This window comes from Colletotrichum spaethianum, assembly GCF_022836535.1.
Source record: "Colletotrichum spaethianum MAFF 239500 DNA, contig23, whole genome shotgun sequence".
NCBI lineage: Eukaryota > Fungi > Ascomycota > Sordariomycetes > Glomerellales > Glomerellaceae > Colletotrichum > Colletotrichum spaethianum.
The window spans coordinates 582,230-604,028 of NW_026054793.1; the positions used below are offsets into that span (position 1 = coordinate 582,230).

General features: G+C 53.0%; 8 protein-coding genes across 8 annotated transcripts; 3 read left to right on the forward strand and 5 right to left on the reverse strand.

The window, feature by feature from the left end:
* Positions 1-3,719: 3,719 nt before the first annotated feature.
* On the forward strand, positions 3,720-4,241 carry ColSpa_08590 (ubiquinone biosynthesis protein coq9, mitochondrial; the record flags this gene model as incomplete). Its single annotated transcript, XM_049274802.1, has 1 exon — positions 3,720-4,241. One exon carries the CDS (start codon positions 3,720-3,722, stop codon positions 4,239-4,241), a length of 522 nt encoding a protein of 173 aa, XP_049130759.1.
* A 27-nt stretch (positions 4,242-4,268) lies between these two features.
* Positions 4,269-4,589, forward strand: ColSpa_08591 (ubiquitin and WLM domain-containing metalloprotease; the record flags this gene model as incomplete). Its single annotated transcript, XM_049274803.1, has 1 exon — positions 4,269-4,589. The coding sequence occupies one exon, from the start codon at positions 4,269-4,271 to the stop codon at positions 4,587-4,589; it is 321 nt and encodes a 106-aa protein (XP_049130760.1).
* A 322-nt stretch (positions 4,590-4,911) lies between these two features.
* ColSpa_08592 (structural maintenance of chromosomes protein 6) lies at positions 4,912-7,053 on the reverse strand (the record flags this gene model as incomplete). The annotated part of the gene is made up of 4 exons (XM_049274804.1): positions 4,912-4,924; positions 5,023-5,123; positions 5,187-6,289; positions 6,417-7,053. 4 exons carry the CDS (start codon positions 7,051-7,053, stop codon positions 4,912-4,914), a joined length of 1,854 nt encoding a protein of 617 aa, XP_049130761.1.
* Positions 7,054-7,091: 38 nt separating this feature from the next.
* ColSpa_08593 (structure-specific endonuclease subunit SLX1) lies at positions 7,092-8,645 on the reverse strand (the record flags this gene model as incomplete). Its single annotated transcript, XM_049274805.1, has 2 exons — positions 7,092-8,432; positions 8,541-8,645. The coding sequence occupies 2 exons, from the start codon at positions 8,643-8,645 to the stop codon at positions 7,092-7,094; spliced, it is 1,446 nt and encodes a 481-aa protein (XP_049130762.1).
* An 803-nt stretch (positions 8,646-9,448) lies between these two features.
* ColSpa_08594 (protein ecdysoneless) lies at positions 9,449-11,410 on the forward strand (the record flags this gene model as incomplete). The annotated part of the gene is made up of 3 exons (XM_049274806.1): positions 9,449-9,704; positions 9,756-10,701; positions 10,969-11,410. The coding sequence occupies 3 exons, from the start codon at positions 9,449-9,451 to the stop codon at positions 11,408-11,410; spliced, it is 1,644 nt and encodes a 547-aa protein (XP_049130763.1).
* Positions 11,411-11,598: 188 nt separating this feature from the next.
* Positions 11,599-12,963, reverse strand: ColSpa_08595 (uncharacterized protein; the record flags this gene model as incomplete). Its single annotated transcript, XM_049274807.1, has 1 exon — positions 11,599-12,963. One exon carries the CDS (start codon positions 12,961-12,963, stop codon positions 11,599-11,601), a length of 1,365 nt encoding a protein of 454 aa, XP_049130764.1.
* A 3,728-nt stretch (positions 12,964-16,691) lies between these two features.
* Positions 16,692-17,977, reverse strand: ColSpa_08596 (tRNA dimethylallyltransferase; the record flags this gene model as incomplete). Its single annotated transcript, XM_049274808.1, has 5 exons — positions 16,692-16,826; positions 16,895-17,026; positions 17,081-17,593; positions 17,652-17,819; positions 17,909-17,977. 5 exons carry the CDS (start codon positions 17,975-17,977, stop codon positions 16,692-16,694), a joined length of 1,017 nt encoding a protein of 338 aa, XP_049130765.1.
* An 878-nt stretch (positions 17,978-18,855) lies between these two features.
* On the reverse strand, positions 18,856-20,757 carry ColSpa_08597 (pyruvate dehydrogenase complex protein X component, mitochondrial; the record flags this gene model as incomplete). Its single annotated transcript, XM_049274809.1, has 4 exons — positions 18,856-19,159; positions 19,219-19,748; positions 19,802-20,505; positions 20,571-20,757. The coding sequence occupies 4 exons, from the start codon at positions 20,755-20,757 to the stop codon at positions 18,856-18,858; spliced, it is 1,725 nt and encodes a 574-aa protein (XP_049130766.1).
* Between the last annotated feature and the right edge of the window lie 1,042 nt (positions 20,758-21,799).

A 21,799-nucleotide genomic window follows, 5' to 3' on the forward strand; every position in this document is an offset into this window, starting at 1 on the left:
TGGTGACGAGCGACCATCTAAAGGGGAAGGGGAGAAGGAGACGAGCTGTGATGGAAACAGAGACAACAGAGACGAGACGAAGACATACCCATGGTGATTGACGACTCGGGTGATCCGAGAGGGAAGGGTGGAAGACGACTTGGCTAGCAGCTCAAGATATGCGGTGCGGCGACGTGATGCGCTGCTGGTGGTTGCTTGTAGCTGCTGGTGCTGCTATGGTGTGCAGTGCGGTGCTGTGATGCGATGCGATACGATGCGAAGTGATGTGACGCGCGCGCGTTGCTGTCGAGATGAGATACCTGAGGTCAGGTAAGGCAGAATGAAGAGTGTGTACGTGGTATGTGGTGACTGATGGATGAGGTAAGTAAGGTAAGCGCAAGGCAAGGCAAGGTGAGGTTGGACCAGGTAAAAGTCGGGTCGGGTGGGTAAGGTAGGCGCGGGCTCGCAAAACAACAGGCAGCGAACAGGCGTCAACGGGTGTGGGTGCGGATACGGGTGCGTGTGTGTGTGTGTGTGAGTAAGGTGGTGTCGGATGTAGTGCGCGAGGAGAGAAAGAGAGGGAGAGAGAATGTGTGGTCAATTGGACGTGCGTGGGCGGCAGCGAAACGAAACGGAACGGAGAGAGATGACGCGAATTGGGTCGGAACAACTTGAGCGACGCGATTTGAATCAGGTACAGTTGTTGTACGCGCGGTGGGGGCAGCGTCCACTGTTGGGAGACGGGGTGAGGATGTAGGTACTTACCTCTAGGGGCAGAGAGAAAAGAGGTACCGACAGTAAGGTACGGATGTACCGTCACTATTGGTGACGGCAAACGGTAGAGACGGTGCCAAAGCTGGTTGGTAACCGAAAGACGTCAATTGTTGACGCAAATGATGCGCAAGGCAGGGAGCACTAAATCGATATCAACCCCGAAAGGTTTTGGAAATGTGAGATCTTCTTCTTACCTTGAGCTGAGTGAGGGTGAAGTAATTTGCCTTGGCTGCAGATGAGGTCGGTCGGTTCCTGCGAGGGGATGAGAAAAAGCTACAGATGAGGCAAGGCAAGGCAGAATCAAAGCTGTCGTAAACACACAACGCGACATTGGCGCAACGATAACCAATGAAAAGCTTAAAAGCTTCAGGGGGCAAAAAGACGCCAGGCATACCAAACACATGAGGCATCCAACTTCAGCGACCCGCCCAGCGCCAAAAGGCAAGGGGAGGGTGCCTTGTGGTGCTTGTGTCCCTTCTTGTCTTCGGTTGGCATCTGCCCGTAGCTCCCAGCTTAGTCTGTGCTCATGTACCCCAAGCAAGCAGCTCACATGGCTTCCTCCCAATTTTCAACAGCGATTGGCCACAGGGCCGCTTCACATGTGGGACTAAACTGCAGGAAATGTGAACAGGCACAGCAGATGGCGGAGCTCAACTCGCAGTTGGCGACGAATCAAAATGCCACCTTCGGTTGCGACTTGCGTAGGCTACCTTGGTACAACTTGCGTTGCTTTGGATGAGCTGGGCGACTCCAACTAACTACTGTGCTCGACTTCGATTGGAAGTGCCAATTGATCTTGATTTTTGTCCACCCTCGGCGCACATTTACACACACATGTAGTGGCACGTTTGCCAGGCAGAAAACCGGTTGATCCAAGTCGGATAACGGCTGTTGTTCGCCAAGTATAGTAGTATGCGTGTCCTATGTGCACCTCAGCATCGTCAACGTCACTCAGCTCATACGTAAGGAATGGACTGCGCGAGTGTGTACTATGTACAAACCTCACCTTACCTGACATTTAATATCCACTTCCTACCTCCATATGAAGAGCCGCAACGCATAGTTCTCCGAGGAAGGGTACTAAGATGTCAAGATACATGTATGACTAGGCGTGGTTGGCTTACGGCGTTCTCCATGCCATCATCAGTGCAGAACGCAGATACGGTCGCATTGGGTCTTTGCCAAGTGAATTCCGGGTATCGACGCGCCGGCGAAATATATTGCACCGATGAGGGTACCCGGGAGACAGTTACTTTCGAGTTGGGCGCAAGTACATCAGGCTGGGAGGTAGCGACGACCATTACTACGCATGTAAAGAGGCCGGTACCTTGAAGCAGTTCCAGATGCTCCAGACCCTGTCTTGAGCGCATGCAATCATCAACGACCTTCCCACCTTGTTCCCTGCGCAGCACGCAACCTTGAGGGCTTCGGCTGGTGCTTTGCCTTGTCACAACTGACACCTTCTCCAGTCTCGTTGGCCTCTAATCGTCCTCTCTGTCTCGCCTTTTTGGTTATGCCGATACCAAATGCTGCCTCTCCAGGTCACCACCCACGCCCGCATTATCGAAACCGGTCCTCGTTTAGCTCGGTCTTTATTTGGAAATCATTGACGGCCAGATAAGCTTTCGCTTGGTATTCTTCTGTTGATAGACTGTCAGGATCTGTCGCAGGAACCTTGAAGACCCTGAGGAGGTTAGCTAATGGATAGGCATCTAAGGTACAACTCGAGCCACATATGGGCGTGAACCTGTCTGGCCTGGCTAGTGTCCGGTTCCACATCTCGTAAGCATTTCCCGCATCCCGTTGCAGCGTGAAGGGTGAGCATAGGGTTACCAGTTGCATATTCATGAGTCAATGGACGGGGCGTACGGATAGTCGTGCTTCACGTCCTTTGGGGGCGCAGAGTGTTTCTTTTGCCCACTGAGCTTGCACGTCGTGTTATCATCGGCCACGGTTTGGGCAGCACGACTATGTGTGGTTCCTAAGCGCCGATGGGCGTAGCCCTCAGCCATTCCCCAGCACATCGCCTCATCTCTTCTCTTATCTGAAGAGTCAGGTCCAGCTCATAGACACACCCCAGGACGCGAGACAAGCGTAAAAAAATACTCAAGGTGTTTGAAGCCCAGCCTTTCTGCTTATGCTGTCCTAATCGTTTCCAGGTTCACAACACGGTACTCAGGTCGCGGCCATAGTTCTCAGTGTGTTTCCGTAACGCGCATGGCACCACCTAGAAGAACTGCCAAATCGCCCAATTACCTATCTTGGTGAGAGATACACCTCTCACGTCTTGGGCCGATATCGATACTCGTGCCAATACTGATGTGGTGCAACAGAAGGCAGGAATATAAGGCGTCCCGGATCACAGGATCATGGGCCTTCTGTGCTTCTCCAGGGTCCATCGAAGCAACCTGAAGTCTCGCAGCGAGGCCATGGTATACTTGCTATCTGGCCCGCTTTCTGCGATCATCAGCAATGTATCTCCTCGGCAACTCAGATAGCTTGATTTCCTCCTGTTTTCGTCTTTCTTCTCCAACATGGCATGATGAAGTACCTTTCAGTACGGCACGGGCAGTATAAAGACCGTCCTAGGTCTTCCGAAGGAGTGGCCCACCATGCCAACCTCAGGCTGCACTCCTGGCCTGGGTCTCGTAGCGCCCTGTGCTGGCGCCGCCCTACAACACAAGACACTGTTTGGAAACAAACGCTCGGAGTCTGGACGCTGGTTGATCCCTGAACTCCCCCAAGTTGATTTGAAGAATTAGGCGACGCGGGATCATCCGCCATTAGAACCAGCGTTCCAGTTTTGTCGCTATTCGGAAAGGCATAACAGCCAGATCGACCGAAAGGGGCAGGGGGAAAAGGCCTCACCACCATTGCTTGCTGTTGTCGTCGATTCGACGCCACGAAATCCGCAACCCTCCCTTTCCCTGTTGCCACAACCACACTGAAGCTCACCTTCAAAAGCCATGTCCATTCCTTACCGCCCGGCCGCTAGAACGGCCTTCCGCTCTCTGCGCCAGTGTCCGAAGGGCGCCTTCGCCGGCCCCCGGATGAGCCGGTCCTATCAGTCCTACGATCACCCGGACTCGACTACGTCCTTTCACCCGCACGAACAGACGATCTTGTCGGCGGCCTACAAGTATGTGCCAGAGCACGGGTTCTCACACAAAGCTCTCGCACTTGGCGCTAAGGATGCCGGATACCTCGACATTAGCACCAGCGTGCTGCCAGACGGCCCCTTCAGCCTGATCCGCTACCACCTTGTGACAAAGAGGGAGGGTTTGGCCGCCAAGGGCAAGCAAATATTTGGAGAGATGTCGCAAGCCGGCGTTGGCGAGAAAGTCGAGCGTCTCACATGGGAGCGGTTAATAGAAAACAAACCCATCGTTGACCGCTGGCAAGAGGTAGCGCAAATCCCTTTCCCTTTACCCTTTTCTTTGTCCATCCCACTGCCTGCTATAGGCAACAAGCTTGTGGTCCCATACTAATGATGGATGCGACAGGCATTGGCCGTCATGGCGCAACCGAGCTATGCAACCGCTTCGATCAAGGAATTGGCCAGATTGGTGGACGAAATCTGGTTCCTTTCTGGCGACATCTCCGTCGACCCTTCGTGGTACACTAAGCGCGCGAGCTTATCCATGATATACGCCTCAAGCGAGCTTTTCATGACCAATGACAGATCCTCCGATTTCCAGGATACGAGAGATTTCCTTCGGCGAAGATTGGACGAGGTCAGGGAGGCTGGTGGTGTTCTAGGCTCCGTGGGACAGTGGGTTGGCTTTACGGCTAGCGCGGGCATAAATGTCTTGAGAAGCAAGGGACTTCGAATCTAGGCTTTGGCTCAAGGTCTCTGCGATCGATACCTCCGCCGCCCATCTATCGCGACCCAGGCTGCTGTATATTATCATGTATTTACCATATACACTTCATTCTATTAGGACAACGTCCTTGACCTACCCAACCCTCCTTCTCAGTTCACCATCCAGCTAGATACGCTGCCGACAGCTTGGGGATGAGCTCGACAAGACACTCGAGCGCAATTTACGAAACGCCCATCGCCACAAGATCCATCCATACGCTTGTGCCATCGTCAAGATTGTGCCGTCCTTGACGCCAGTGCCAGTACGCCGCAAAAACAGCAAAAGACAGATCCTCTTACAACATTAGACTAAAGTCCGTTGCCGGGGATCAGTGAGACTAGATACCACATTAGCTGGACATCCATGCAATGGTCAAGAGCTTACTCCCCAGGAAGTCATAACTTACCGGATGATCTTGACGTCCTTGTCGAGTGTGGCCCGTCCCTCAATCGCGTTTGGTGTGATCATAATGTACTGTCGTGACACTGAGCGTCGAGCGGCAGTAATCTAATAGGAGGCATGATGTTAGCTACGGAAGAGGCTAAGTTGCGCCGTTGAAACAGGACTTACCAGCATGTTTGTGCTGATGGTGCGGTTGACATTGTCCATGAAGACGTCAAACTCGTCCAAGCACCGAAGAGGCGATCCCATAGCCTCCCAAATGGCCAGCAGCATGCAGATGGACGAGAATGACTTCTCGCCTCCCGACAACGTCTTTGTGCTCCGACCACCAGTCCCTTTTCTGGTTTCATCTGGTTCCACGAAAAGCTGCAGCCTCCTTTGAGGATGGTCAATTGCAAGTTTGCCTCTGAATCCACGCTCGCTCAAGAGATACTGGAAGCAGATGCGAGCGCGCGCTGAGATGTGTCGCTGGAACAGCCGCCACCGATTCAATCGGTCTTCCAAGTTGAGCTTGCCTGCCGCCTGCTCTTCCTGCTGCCCCTTGTACAGCTGTTGCGCAGCTTCGAATGCAGCTTCCGCCCTGGCCGCCCGCTCTTTGATCTCCTCATCCGAAGCTCCGAGTTTCTGCGCTCTCTTCTCCAGCTGTTGATGAACAGTAGCGTACTTGCTCTCGATGCTCTTATGAGTTTCACCCTCCTCGATATAAACTCGCTGCGGCGCCTTCTCCATGGCCTGCTGGGTGAAGTTGGCGACAACCTCGGCCTGCTCATCGCGCCTCGTCTCTGCCCGTTCTTTTTCCAGAACCGCATCATCACGGTCCTGGAAGGCACGGTTCTTCTCCAAAACAGCCATCTTCCGTAGGTCTTCGGCTTTCTGGACTGCGAGCTGTAACTTCGCGATATGGACCTGGAAGTCTTTCATCCGCCCCTTTTCTTCGGCAAGCGTCCTTTTGCACTCTTCACATCTCTTGTTAAGATCCTCCTGCCGTAATCGCATCTCGCCGTACTGGGTACCATGATGCTCTCGCTCTGCCTTAATCTTCTCTAGCTCTTCCCGGAGCGAGATTAGTCTGCCGTCAGCTCCTTCGTACTGGTCGAGCTCTGCCGAGATGTTCTCAATTCTGGCTTGAACCCGCAGCAGCTGCCGCTCCAGTGATTGGTTCTGTTGGTCTTGAGTCGACAGAGCCGACTTGCATTTCGTAACCGCTTGGTCAAGCTCGCGCCGCTTCAGCTCGATGGACCGCAAGTCTCCCGGAGATGAGTCAGGGAATCCTTGGCGAGACTGATTTGTGTCTCGTCATCTGATTTCATTCTCGGCGCTCGTGGGAAAGGATTGATGGGCTTTGGCTGAATCCTGCGCCGCCTGAACGGGCCATGCGAAGGCCGGTGCCGCGTTTACCAGCGCCATCGTGAAAGGAAATACAAGCTTGTACATTCGGCGGTGGTGAATCGCTCATCATGACATCCTGTGCTTTTGCCCTTTCTCTTATCAGGACAATCTTGTCGATCGTATGGGCCACGATGAGCTGACTGCGAACCCAGTCGTTGTCGAATTTGAGTACGCGAAGAACCGTGTCGAAAGCCGGGTCCGGTTCCCTTAGCTTCACGTTGGGTGGCAACCGTCTGCCGATGATTATCGGAGGTGTCCGACCCAGGTTCACCTGCTGCATCAGTCTGGCCAGACGTTGTTGATCCGTCTTGTTGGACACAAGGAAGCCATCCAGAGTCGCACCAAAGATTGTCTCCAGAATGGGCGACCATTCGGGCCGAGTAAGTTGGACATGGGCTCCAATTGGGCCAACAGGCTTCTCTTGAAACCCGTTGTCCTTCTCGATAGCCTGGAGGAGGAGAGGAATCTTCTTGTCGTAAGCAGCCCAGATGGACCCTCTGTTCTGCTCCAGGTTGCGCAAGCGGCCCTCGGCCGAGGATATCTCTGCCCTCTTTCTATCAAACTCGACCTTGCCCCCCTCTGCAGCCTTCTGAGCGTGAATCAATTCCGCTCTGAGCTGCGGTAATCTGTCGTTCTCCTCGGCCATCTGTTCCTTGATCGAAGCCTCTTCCGATTTTGCTTCGTTCAGGAGTGTCTCCTGTTCCTGACGAGCACTGCCAGTTCCGGCCCCAAGGCGTTGCTCCTCAGCTTGGATCTTGCTTTCGAAATCAACAACCCTTGCCCGGCGTTCTTCAGGCGTTGCTGAACATCTCTGAGCTGGTGGTGTATGTCGGTAACAGACTTCTTGGCATCTTGGTACGCCCCATCAGCGGCTTCAATGTTTTCCTGAATCGCACTAATTTCCTGCGATTCGTTCTCCACTGTTGCTTTGGTACGCTCCAATTGCTCGTCACGCTGGGTCAGAGCTTGTGATGCCTGCTCGATGTTTACTGTGGCGCGACGAATTTCCTCGTCTAGGGCGGCAATTTCGTTATTATATTTCGCTAGCGTATCCTCTTGCTCGGCCACTTGGGACCAATACAACTGGTTTCGTAGCCGGCGATACGTCTTCCTCATCTCCTCATTCCTTTGAGCAATGTCCTTAAGCTTCTGTGCCTCAATATGCTCTCTCTTGGCGCGGCGAACATGCTCCTCCAGACTCGGTAACTTCGCCTCGTGGCTTTCAAGAATCTCCGTCAGCAATTTGTAGTCATTGTCGAGCTGTTCCAGTTGCACGCCACGGACAAAGAATTTGTACTTCATAGATGGCGATGAAGAGTTCAAAAACTGACGTGCGTTGTCTTGCGATAGTACGTTGAGTGGGTTGTCGACCTGCAGCGCCCAATATTCGGATATCTCATCGACGTCGGCCTTTTTTGTAGAAATTGTCTTGCCTGCCACGCTTTTGAGCTTGAAGCCACTGGCGCCCGCCCTAGAAAAGTGACGCTCGACCGTGATGGTGTCGCCATACAGGTCGTGTTGGTAGGCGTCGATGCCCTGGTTTTTTATCTTGACAACGATGACGGAGTTGACTTGACCTTCTTTGATGAAGCTCTTCAGACTTCCACCTCTGTTGGTGGAGCTGGCCTTGCCGCCAAGGCATAATGTAAGGGCCGTCAGCACAGCACTCTTACCGCTGCCGTTCTCGCCAACGATGAAGTTGATAAGGGGCCCCAGCTCAACGTAGAGCCGCTCATGACACATGAAATTGACGCACTCGACACTCTCGATGATGCCGTTCTCGGCTGCGTGATTGTCGCCGATGCGTTGCGGGCGGCTTTTGATCTTTTGTGTAGCACGCTGATCGTCTTGGTCCTCGTACTGCAAGTGCCTGAAGCCATCGTCGCGAGCAATCTCGTATTGAGTTCGTGGCGGGGAGTCGCGTCCGGGTCGCCCTCCGTGGTCTTCATCATCTTGGTTGTCTTCGACAGCCTCGCTATCTGAGCTAGAGGTTTCGTCCCTCTGGGCGGCTGCATGCTGCTTCGGCTGTACCGAGTACGACAATCGGACTCTTTTTGACTGCAGGTAACGGAAACGTCAGCAATTTAAGCTAGATATAGACCTGGAGCTGTGCCATCCTTCGAGCGTACTTACAGACGTGCCTTGGCTAAGGGACGACCTTGCGTGCTGGACGTCTAGTACCTCATCGTCTGCGCCGCCTGCTTCCAGGACGGCGTGTGACCTTTTGGCAGGAGCCATGGCGTTTTTGGGTAGAAAATGCGCCCGCGTGGTCGCACTTGCCTCTGATCTGACAGGCCTTCTAATGCTCCAATGTGATGATGAATCTTAGTAGGCCTCGACGATGATGGACGTCATGTGTAAGTTAAGTGAGGGTCTTGGACGAAGCACGACGGCTTTGTGCGACGCGTTGGGAGGCATGCAGGGATACGCGCCAGGTATGAATTTCCGCGGCGGGGCTTGCTCGGAACCTGGCACTTAACGCGCACAGTGCTGTGTCAGTGTGTGTTAGTACTGGCAAGATGGGTACATCGAGCCGCGAGCTTTCAGTGGAGGGATCTTGGAGAGGCTTACCTAGAAGTTGGTATCCAAGCACGAAGGTGTTTGTACTCTTTTTTTTGGAGCATCTAAGCGGGGCAAGTGCCATTGCTTGTACCTCAGTTTCGAGCACCTGCCAGCACGGTATGAACCGCCCTACTAGGCTACCTTCGTCCTTAGCTGAGCCAAATGAAATGGATAGTTCCAGTGGTTTCGCCTCATCACATGCATGCCAGGCAGATGGCTACCAGCTATAGCTCCGTCAAGTCAAAACGGCTCATTCGCATCGAGGTCGTGTCATCGTCTACGAGTTTGATCTTTGACCGCGGCTTACTCCACTCTTAAAGTATCGGCCACGGCCACGGCCACGACAGCTTTTCAAAGCTCCAAGTGAACCCTTCCCTTTGACTTTCTTAGTGTTACAGACTCCTATCCCTACATCTACGACTGCCAATTCGAACTCAGCCCAGGGACACAGAAGGAATTCACCTAGCCGATCATCAGCTATGGCCCAGCCAATGCTGGGACGGCAGATGGGAACCGCTAGCGACGACTCCAACGTTAACAACGCCCAAAGCCTGCCGGAAAATTGCGTACAGTATTGCATTTTCCTGATCGACTCCGACGCCCAGAACAACCAGAAAAAGCATCTCTCCCGTCTTGAGGACCTGCGCAAATCAGCTTTACGGCTTACAACTCGCCTGACGGCTGACTATATTTGGCAAAAAGGCTCGCTTACCCTCGATGTGGTTACCGACCAAGGTGCGCCCTGAACATGTCAGAGCATTCATGTCACGCCTAACACTTGCCTAGGCCTGACCTTCCTACGAGGAACAACCGATTACGGAGATGCCATCGAGGACGAGTGGCTGATAGTATACATCCTCAGAGAACTCTCTAAATCTCACCCATCTGCCTGGGTGCGCGTGTTCGATGCAGATGGGGAGTTCCTCCTCATAGAAGCAGCCAATGTTCTTCCAAAGTGGCTGAGTCCAGAAACTGACCAGAACCGCGTTTGGATCAACCATGGCCGCCTCCGCATCATTCCGCAACAATCCGACAAGGGGTCGAAGTCAAAGCTACTGACGCTGCCAGACGCCGTGGGGATCATCAGAAATGCCCCTGGCTCGCTAATTCACTCAGACTTCATCGAAGCCGAGGCATTCTATCGCCTAGAAAAATACCCTGGCCAGATCCAGAACTCTCTGCATCACGCACTCGTGACGATCCCCCGAAGGCTAGCCCATGTTCTTCACCAGAGCCCGAAGGCTGTCGCTCCGGCTGTGGAATCTTTCTATCTCCGCGACGCATTAGATTTGAAAACTCTTCTGTCTCGGAACAATGACCTCCACTTTCCTCCGAAGGATCTTGTCACGCTGAGTGTAAAATTCACCAGAGTATTATTTGCTCAACTCAGATCCCAGAGGTTCGAGCCTCCCGTTCCGTGGGCCACCTTGATTCAACAAGCAAAGGGGACAGAACAAACCCGTCTCGAAATGGGCATGAAACTCACATGCGGATTTGAAATCATGCTGAACAACATTAGCAAGACCGACAGTCGTGAGGCCCAGGAGGCGAGCATCGTTGCCGAGGACCTTAAAGAGGACGGGGACTCGGTCCTGCCTGGGGATGATGAAATCATTACATGGAAAGATGCTCACCGAGAAGATGACGAGTCGTGGATGGATATAAATTACGAGGATTTTGAAAATGAGCTATCAGGACGGAAAGGCGGAAACCGCAGTGGACCCAAATCCGGGTTCGGAGATGCCACAACGCAGGCAGACCTGCGAAAGATTGTATCTCGGTTTGAGGCCTTCTTGAACGACGAAAGCGCAGGCCTCGACGGTGTCGAGGGTGACGAGATGGACGTCGATGACGATGACGACGACGACGATGATGAGAGCGATGAAGACAATGACGATGAAGACAAGGCGGTCAGCTTCGACGAGGCAGAGTTCTCTCGGATGATGAGAGAGATGATGGGGTTGGCGCCGGCAGAGTCTGGTACGACACCAACATCGAGCGAGTCGGTTGTAGCACCAAATAAATCTGCACAGACCGGGCTGGACGAAAACACAGATGAGAAAGAATCTGATGACGAAGAGCTCCGGAAGCTAGCTTCCCAGTTGGAAGCAGAGCTTAAACAACATGGCGCCCTCAAGTTAGATCAGCCACGGAACAACGCTTCTGTACTCAAAGATAAGGGCAAGGGCAGGCAGAAGGCATCTGTTGACGAAAGGAATATGGCAGCGACGACTGATCATGTAAACACTGAGTACGAAGACGAGAACGATGGCGACGATGGTGAAGTCGACATTGACTACAACCTAGCCAAGAACCTCCTCGAGAGCTTCAAGGGACAGGCAGGCATGCCAGGCCCAACCGGTAACATCCTAGGCATGATGGGACTTCAACTCCCGCGAGATGAAGACACGAGTGACGTCGAGGAAAGCAAAGGAAGATGAACAGTTATAAAGGTCGAACGCTTTATGCTTGGTCGCTAATCGACTCTGTTAACCGACCTTGGCACGTCCCAAAGGCAGATGGCCGTACGCCAGGCCCAACAATGTACATGTTCCAATTAAATATGTTGCGAGAAGGCTTCGCCGCTCGCGATGTCTCTTAGGCCACCCCTCAAAATGCGGCGGATAGTCTAATCGTCCTTGCTACTGCTCTTGGAGCGTTTCGCCGGGCTCAATTCGCCGCTTGGTCTTCTTCCCCTCCGAATGCCAGTATCGTCCAGCGCGTCCAATTGTGCCAAGATGGCATTGAGCCTTTTCCGAGCCTCTAGCTCGTGGCTATCTTTTTGCGGCCGGAAATACCCCTTGGCGATATGGGTGACAGTGTGGTAACAGTCGTACAGGAGAAGGCGGACGTGAGCTCTCTCCTTGTCCTCGATCATGTCCGAAGAGAACATGGACGTAGTGGGGCCCTGCCCTCTCGAGTCACCGCCAAACCCCGCGAGAAAGTCGCTGCTCGGGTCCCGGCTAAAGTTGAGGGCGAATAACGGATCGCCAAAGACAAAATTACTCCAGTCCTTCATCCCGGTCATGATGATGTCGTTCTGATAATACAGAGAAATGGTTGCTGCATCTTCTGATTCTGACTCTGTCGCATGATCGGCGTCCTCTTCACCATCCGCATCACTGCCATTACTTCGAGGGACATCTTCCAGAGCGCTCTTAGATCTGCTTGTTGCAAGCGATACGGTACCTCCTCGGCGCAGTTTTCTCAACGCAAGCGTGTTGATATCCTTCCCGATGTCAACGGCCACGAGTCGGGGTGTTTTGATACCGTCGAGAGTGTGTTCGAGGCGCTTGAAATGCCGGCGAATAGTACCATATCCCAGCATAACCTGCATATCCTCCCCATCTCGAAGAACAGCTTCCAGCATGGAGTGGAATGTTGTGGTCCAGGACTGGACCCCCCTCGATTCCATCAGTCTTGCGTTCACGTCTCGCCTCGCTGGCTCTATCGGGTCTGTCGCGGGTGGTGATGCAGCCGAAGGAAGGACGGCAAAAGCGGGACCGAATCGCCCAGTTGGGGATACTTGCTTGCATAACTGCCTGTACAGCTGTCCGATCTGGTAATCGACTGTCCTACGTTCTGAGGGGGAGAGTGGTGGGCTCAACTCGGAGATCGGGGTGCCTTGTATTGGTTTAAGGAGGTTGTATTCGAGGCCTAACTCGTTCAAAGTCGCCGCATGCGATACGAGTGTTGGTACCAGAGCACGTAACTTTTCTGCTGTGTCGTCAAGGGAGTTTCCACCCCCTTTCACCCCTTTGACCAAATCCGAGGAGGGTGCCAGCAAGTCGTCCGGCTCGGGAGTTCGCTCCTGAAGAAGAGGCTGCTCGATGGTCTTGCCAGCAAGCCATTTCAAGACTGCCGCCTCCGATATGACGGAGGCGCGTTCAGACCGAAGGAGCTTGATCATGGGCGGTGGAGGGACGACGAGAACGAGGCTCGTTCCGTTGGAGACTTTGACCCCATAGACGCGTTGGCAATGGACCGAAGGCATTACCTGGACTTGTTGGACGGTAGCTTGGGGCACTAAACGGCTTATAACGGCCTGAATGGGCTTTACTGGAGTCGGCGCGTACATGGACGTCGCTGACGCTGAGGCGTGGCACGGGTTCTGCCTTACGGGAGGCCGATGCGTGACGGACGGGATGTTGCAGGTCTGCGGAACGTCCAGGCAGACGAGCTATATGGAAGGTGAAGCCGAGATATGAATGCGGTGGCACCGACTAGGAGCCATGTGAAGGGTATGGGGAGCGGTAGCTAGATATAGCAAGCCCTTGCTGGTCTCGAAACGGGAACGTTGTCGGGATGTACGAGGTAGCAATGACTATGAACACACGGACAGGTCCGGCCGGGAGTTTCGGACGCCGCTGTGCCAAGAAGGGCAATGTCAAGAGAGAAGTCCAATGGCAACGGGTGGCTAGCGAGTTGGGTCTGGAGAATGGGCGATCGAATAGAAGATGACCGGAAGACTGCCTGATACTCTCTGGGGTCCAAAAGATGACAATGATGATGGTATGATGCTAATGCTGGATGGACTAGGCGCATGAGAATGACACGAAGACGAGCAGAAACAAGAGAAAGGATGTAAAGTGCATGACAGGACCGGGATTAAGGGCGTTCAGGAACTCGGCCCCGTCAAACCCGAGCGAGCAAAAGCAAGGTAAACGGAGGAGGTGGTGAATGTGGTGGGTATTGGCGTTGATGTTGTGGTTGTAGACCAGCAGTCCTTGTTCGAACAGCAGGATGAGCTGGCGGCTGTCACAGTATCAACATGGGGGCATCTGTTATTTGGGCTTCATGGAACGTCTCCGTATACTTTAACCGAGCGAATGTGAGGGTCCAAGTACGCTAGGCTGTCGCGGAGCAGAGGTCTAGGGGGAGAAGAGAGACATGAGCAAGGCGGGCGGCGCGCAGACATTGCTCCAGGCCATGAGGTAGCCGAGCTTTGAGAACGGCCTTGTCCTATCCAGGGCAAGCGAGAACCTTGCGATAGTAAGCCAACGAAGAGACGGACTAATGAGAAGGGACAGCAGGCGAGCAGCAGGTCAACCGACTAAGTCGACGGGTTCGGTGGTGACGGGCGAGGCGTCGCGCAAGGAGGAACACTGGGGATAAGGCGAAGAGGCGCTCAATGAGCGTGTGAGAAATAAGCGAGAGAGACAACGCTAAGGAACGGCCTTGTGTCTGTATGGCTGCCATTGCAGGCTACATTGCTCCTCAGATGCGCAAAGAGCGAGGGACAGTGTGTCTGCAAATATGTGTGGGAGCTTCCCCATACATCGTCTATCCCTTTCTCCTGCCCTCCGGGAAAGGCGAGCCCGAGCTCGGCCCCAGGCCCAATCAGATAGCTTGGAACAACATTACGAGTGCGACGGACAGTGACCGAGAGAAAGGAAGGAACAAGATTTGAGAGGGTAAGATGGGGTTCAAAGGGGTGGCTTTGCGATGCAACATGCTAGTAGGAGACGAAATCCGTGCCACTTAGGGTCAACTCAAGCGAGGCTGCATAAGACGATGTCTTTTTGAGAAAAGCTGGTGATAACTGGAACCATCATGCAGTTGGAGATTTCCATACCCGCATAAGCAGCAGTACATGTGCGGTAACGGATGGTTTGGCGCCACTCGAAGGATCCCGCGGAGAAGGTTGTGTGGGCTAAGGGACGTAAGGCACGCTGTCGCGTTGCATGCAGCGTGCTGTCTCCTTGTGTTGTGTCAAGTTGCAGTGGTCGCCAAAAGTGTGTTTACGGATGAGCTACAGCTCAGCCTGAAGCTTTGATGCTGCAAGCTAAAAGACCATATCGAGGTGGCGTGAGGAGATGAACAGATGGTAAGGTGATTTGAGTGATATCCCATCGACAACAAAGAAGGGATGGATGGAATGGAGGTTCGTCCACTAGCATCGTTGGGGTTCTTACACAGTACATAGACTCAGGGAAGAGGACAGGGGCACCCCAGCTGCGCTATGCATCGAGAAGCGAGCCGGGAATTTGGTGATTGGACACCGTCAAGCGAGCTTGGTGGGGTACGGACGTCCGCCCGCAGTCTCGGGGCGGTCATCGACTGGCCCAGACGTGGGAAATTGTACATAGACACACCGACCGAATCCAGATCCACTCTTTCCGGGTCTTTCCAGCCTACGGCGCGAATACCTTTACCCCCTCGGCCCTCTTCAATCTCTCCCCCACGCCTCCCTCCCAGTGCAATTGACGATTGTCCAATACATCTGCCGCCTCTCGCACTGGGAAGCAGGTACTTTGAAAGTCCGAACCAACCCGATCCTACTTGGCTGTCCCATCTGAATCCATTCATACAAACTGAAACCTTCCGTGTACTAGCAGACTAGATCGTGTTGTACGATCGCATTTCAACTTGTCAGCAACTTGCTCTCAACTCTAAAAACTAGCTCACCGCACATGTACTATTTTGAGACCATGGTGGCAACCTCATGTCTAAGCATACAAAGAAATATTCATACTCGCATGGATTGGATAGCCCCGTTGCGCAGATTGCTTTGCACCGGCAACACACCAGAGCACAGTCCGATGCTGATTCTAAGCAAAAGAATACGTAAAGTTCTGCGTCGAGCTGCCAATGCTCCGTCAACCTGTCCAACCAAAGACCGGAGCAATCAGGTGCAAGTGTATTTACGAGAGGAATCCCTACAATGCTAGGGGGGGGGGCTGAGATTTACATGCATCGAGCCGTTGGGATCATCCAATCTCAGCTCTCCTAGATCGATCTTCCAATAGGCCCCTGGGAACCTGGTTGCATAGGAAGAAGAGGACTAGAAGATTGGAAGCCGCTGACGGTTCTGGAGACTCGTCAAATTTATACATATGAGGCTTAGCGCCGACATGGATACAGACGTACGTGCGCCCCACTCCCATCACGACGACCCCTGGTTCGTTTTGGGCACTTTTGGCAGCACCGTTACTGGATGAACCTCAGCTGCATTCTGACAAGAACGCCCTTTTCAAATTGTACAGCTTACCTCTTACACTACACTCTTAATAAGTTCCATGGACTTCGGGCAGCTTGACAGCTCAATACACATCACTCAGCCTCAGACAAACCCGAGGTACGGTGAGCAGGTAGTGTGTTGACCAGTGAGCGAACCTTCCCGCAGCTGAGAGAGAGGAGGCACACTGAGACCGTCAGCCCGTCTCCCTAACGCCGTTTCCATGCCTTCGGATACGTCCGGTGCCAGTAGCCTGGCATCATCTGCGTCCATGCCCAGATAGAGAGCTACATTTCCGAGTGGCTTAGAATAATCTCCGATCCCGTGTCGCTTCTGCAGACGCAGAATGGGCTCGAGCTGATGTACTTCTCAGTAATTGCGTCGATGAAATGATCACTCGCAATCTCCAGTGCCAATGCCTGTAATCTAGTGCTGGCGCCATTTGCCTTGCGATTTTCGTTGATAGATGTGTTCCGTGCTTCACTTTCTCCGTTGACCTTGCGCGTATGGGAGCATCATCTCGCCGAGCGCCCAGTAGGCCAGACGAATGAATGGCGGGACAAGGTTATGTATGCCTTGTTGGCGGAAAAGTCCAGTAAAAATCGCCGTCAGCTGTTCCAGAATTCTAGCCTGTCTGTCTCGACTACTGTCGAGTGCCTGCGCATCCAGGTTTACATCAGGAACAATGCCCAGCTATCATTTCCGACCAACTAGCTGGAAGTCAGATTGTATCCTTTAGAGGGTAATATGCCATATCACATCTATTACACTGCCTTCTCCGCTTTCGTAGCAGGATCCTTTGGGTTCGCCCCGGGGGATGCTTTGTACAGCTCGTTGACATTGAGCTTCTTTAGCCCATCCCAGTCGCTGCTCTCAATGACACTCATGCCGCAGAAGCTCTGCCATAGCAGTTAGCTAAAGGTCGGTGAACGCCTGATCAGCAGCACAAGTCACTTGCCTGGAATACATCAACTAGCACAACCTTATCGGGGTTTGTGAGGTTGACTTTGTGTCGCGGCTTGACGGTCTTGGCGATTTGCTTGATGAGCTCGTCACGGTCGAGTGAGCTATTGCTGCGTATCGAAGGCCGGATGGCGTACTGGTGACGTGTTAACACTAATTCGGGCCAGAAACCCCGTTTTATGGGACTGACCGTGAAAGCTGGCTTTTCGCCATCCTTTGGCTCTTCTGCCGCAGTAATCTCCGATTCTTTAACTTCCTCTCCTTCGGCCCTCGTATTCCCTGAACTCCCCTTAACCTCGCCATCCGTGACCTCGGAAGCGTCCTCCATCGTCAACTCAAAGTGTGCTGCCAGAGCCTTCCTGGCCACTCTCGCGACGCCGTTCTCTGAGGCTTTGTCGACAAAAGTAACTGGTGTCAGCCGGTTGATGTACTTGGTCTTACGCTCCTTCAGATCGATGCAAACGCTGGCGTCTTGACAAATCCGGCGGCAGAGCTCAACAGGATCAACAGGATCTCTCGTCTTCATGAAGAAGACACACTCAATTCCAGCCTTGATAGCCTTGAAATTGCGCTTAGACTTGCTTTTGCTATCGGCATTGATGCCCTCGAGCTCCTTCTTGATGGAGGCCTCGATGTCCTCGTCATCGTTGTCTGATTCGACCTCGTCGCCAGGAGGGACTATACCATACAGCGTTTTGCCATACTACGAAGACAGACATATTGGTGAGTAGAAGTAACAAAGTGACGATAGATAAACAGACCTCATCGCAGAGCGTGTTGAACTCGCTAATTGCTTTCCCGTCCATGCCTCTTGCAAATGTGACCCAGATGCCCTTGTCTCCAACGCCAAGGGTCACGCCCTTGTCCTGGAGGCTGGCAACCTTGGCCTTGTGTTGCGGCGTTTGCCATGCACCTGCACCTTTGCCGCCCTAGAATGTTCTGGTTAGTCTAAGAGGCCATCATTGGATCCATTGGAGCATCACGTGAAGGCAATAGCATGCATTCGGATGAAACTTACCTTGCTTCTCTTTGCCGGGTGGGCATTGCCGCCTCCAGAACTGGGCTGCTTCCTCTTGGAATCCGACATTGCAAGAGATGAAAGTTATACAGTTGTGTATGGCCCACGACTGGAAATTCGTTTCTGCCCAATTCCTTTGGATGAAGTCACGTATGAGGTGGATCTGTGTGAAGAGGGTGGTGGCTGGTGATGGGAAGAAGCTAGGTGCACATCACGAAAAAGGAAATTACTGCCACACCGCCCAGAGGCAGTAAAATGGAAGGCCCAGACCCGCCGCCTCAACTGCCATCCAGCGGGCTGCGTAGTCAACTAAATACCGGAAACCTCACCCAGCGATGATTGATTCTAGGTCTTGACTTTTCGGAGTGGGAAATGAGCATTGGATTTTTCTAATCTACAGCTACAGCACCAGCCATGAACCGATTGGGCTTCAGTGGGGTTTTGGTAGCACTCGACGACTTCCTGGGTCTACAACCTGTTACTTGGACATTGGTACGACGTTGAACACCGCTGAAGCCTAGGAGTTCAGTGCCGATGGACAAGAAGGGAATAGCAGATCTAGAGCTTTTACACTCCGACGACTCATTGCCGCCATATCCAACTGAGCTAAGAGGCCAGGTAGTACGGAGAAGCAGCTTAGAATTCCCTCCGTTACCACCACGTGTGCCAAACTACTCCTCGCATAAAAATACGGAAGTTTTACAGTGTGTTCTAGATTCTTCACTACCAGGTCCAGCGATGCTGGCTTACACGGTTGGACACATGCTGAAAACCTATGGTTTTGGGGTAGAACAAATGCAACAAAATCGAAGACTGGTTTACATCTACTCCAAAGCATTTTTTACCATTACCAAGCCAATTCCCAGCCCATTGCCAGGAATCCATCAAGTCTAGTCGTGCGCCATCGAGTTCAACTTTTCCTGTGCCCCCACGTGCCTGTTGTTCCTCTACTCGGCCCTTGCATTGTTCCTGGCACTTGCCTCGGCAGTCATGATGAGAGACCTCGGAGCATCCTCTTTGGGAAGATAGAGCTCGACGAACTGCAGTGTCGTGGGGTTGTTGAAATCTTTGTCGGTGAGGAGCTTCTCTAGCTCGTCCTTGGTCTTGACGACAAACTTCTTGGCCGTCTTATCAGTGCCGCCAAAAACAGTCGCGAGCTCCTTGTACTCCCATTGGACGATGTCATTGTATTCGGCCTCCATGCCATGAATGAATCGCTCGATAGTATATCCATCATTGCAGATGACGAAGCTTGATTCAAATGTCAATAAGCCGGGTAGATGCACAGGGTAAGGATGACCTGGACTCACATTGTTGTTTTCAAGCCATGACGGAGCATGGTGGTGACCTCCTGTGCCGTGAGCTGGAAGGAGCCGTCACCAACAAAGAGAATCGTTCTGCGATCTTGGCCTGCATCCTTAGCAGCAAGCGCAGCACCCTGAGCAGCGCCAACGGACCAGCCAATACTTCCCCAGAAAACTTGGCTCAAAGCTGTCACGCCAGCGGGAAACTTCGTGTCCCAGATACCAAAGTTGGCAGTGCCGGTCTCAGTGACTACGATGTCATTCTCACGGAGGTAGTTGCCAACTCTGGGCCACAGATAAGCCTGGGTGATGGTTTGGGAGGGGTCTGAGTTCGGGCTGGGCACTCTGTTGATCACTTCCCGAGTTGTCGTGATGGTAAGTTTGGTCAGGTCGAGGCGTTCAGTAATCTTGCGCAGCACACCACGCATGGTGATTCCGGGATATTCGGAGTAGCGCACCCTGGTGTGGGTGCTGTGGAAGTCAATGGTGTTAAGTTGTGATGTGCGGTAGGAGAATCCAGCTGTGTTAAAATCACTCTATGACGGGATCAGCGGGTTGTACGTGGCTCAGGTTAGCAGTGTAAACTTACCTTGAGACCACCGACGGACAGAATCAGGTCCGAGGACTCTACACGCTCAGCGACGTCGGGTTGCGAAGCGGTACCAGCATACACGCCGCCATAGCTGGGGTGAGTCTCATTGACGGCACCCTTGCCCATGGGGGTGACAAACACGGGGATTTTGGCCTTCTCGAGGAGAGCATGGACCTCTGGCAGAACGCGGTGACGGATGGCGCAAGCATCGATGAGCATGATGGGGTTCTTTGCAGCGTGGAGCGTCTTAAGGATTACATCGACGACGTACTCCTCTCTGACGGGATCGTTGGTAGCTTCCTCCAAGCTGATGGGGGTCTGCAGTCTTTCGCCCTCGATCTTCTTCTGAACCATGTCGGTGGGGAGCATGATGTATACAGGGCGACTGCGGATCCAACATTCTCTGAGCGCATGGTCGATCTGGTTGGCGATCTCAGCTGGGTTGTTAAGACGGGCAACATCACAAGAGATCTGAGAGCTCATATTGGAGAAGACGTTGAAGTCACCATTGCCGAGAGTGTGGTGCAAGAGCATGCCGTTCTTCTGGGAAACAGTAGACGGGCATCCGACAATGTGGACAACAGGGATGTGCTCCGAGTAGGCGCCCGCAAGAGCGTTGATGGCCGAGAGCTCGCCGACACCGAAGGTGGTAATGATGGCCGAGATGCCCTTGACACGAGCGTAACCGTCGGCAGCATAGCCTAGTAATAGTATTAGTGTATTGGGCACTACAGTAACTACCGACCAGGTGCATCATGGGGCTTACCGGCGTTGAGCTCGTTGACGTTGCCAACCCACTTCAGACCACATTCAGGGAGGTAATCAAGGGCAACGAGATTGAAGTCCCCGGGAAGACCGTGAACGGAGCGAACCCCAACTTCGTGAAGTCTTTTGAAGAGATATTCAACGACGTCGACGGGCTGTTTCAGCCCTTGAGTTCTGATATCAGCCATTGTTGGGATGATGTATAATGGCTGGCTATTAGAGAAGAGGTGGCCTTCGATGCTGCTATGAGGGTTGATGTGAGAATGTGATTTTGATGTCTGGGTCCGAGACGAGAATATCTCCTCTTACAAGACAAGAGGCAGAGCTGTTTATATCTAGTTCTCAACTCTTAGAGATGTGGCGATGTCGCTCTCGGCCGGACTCACTCGATGTCATCGGATGGCTTGACTAGGGTCATCAAGTCAGGCCACTGGTCATTGCGAGGCGAAACGACAGGGTTGTCAGCGATGGGTAGTATGTTAACGAAGCTCCATATTCGTATAGTATAAAATGAAAAAAGTAATAGAAAGGCTCTCAAGGTGGTTGAGCGCAGGCGGCTAACCGGTCTCGCCTTCTAGCGGGATCCATGCATATTGGGACCGGGATCTGGACCGGGATCTAACGATGAGGTGGAAAGACGGGAGACGGTAGCGTTGTCACCCAGTTGGGCACAGGCGAGAATGAAGGCCCAGCAGCAGACAATGGTCTATTGCACCAAGAAAAGCTAATGACAGGACAAGACTGATGTAACTAAACACGCCACGCAAAGATGCGGCCACCAATACGCCGGGCCCATGCCGGATCAAGGCGGGGGGGGGACGGAGCTTTTCGGTGTTATAGAAAAGCATAAACCTCACTCGAGGTCCCAGATATTCGAGCGGAAAGGGGTCGTATCTCGCTCCTAACGAGTCGAAGTATCCATTGCCGTCAAGAAATGGGACGAGAAGGAGGACACTGTGCATGAGAATTGCTGGGGTTACAACATGATGGAACAGGAATGAATCGATCAGTTGAGTTGCATCAATGGCCAATAGGGCGACGGTGCAAATGCAGTTGGAGCAGGGAAGAATGTGACATTGTGGGCTGCATTTGGCCCGGACCATACTGGACCAACAAACGTCGCTACTGCCGCTCTGCTCCCTGTCTCTATGCTGTTGTGTAGTGCGTTGGTCTGTCTATTTCCGACCGAAGCAGCGAGGAAACCGAAAGAAGCGAAGCTACAGCGGACCA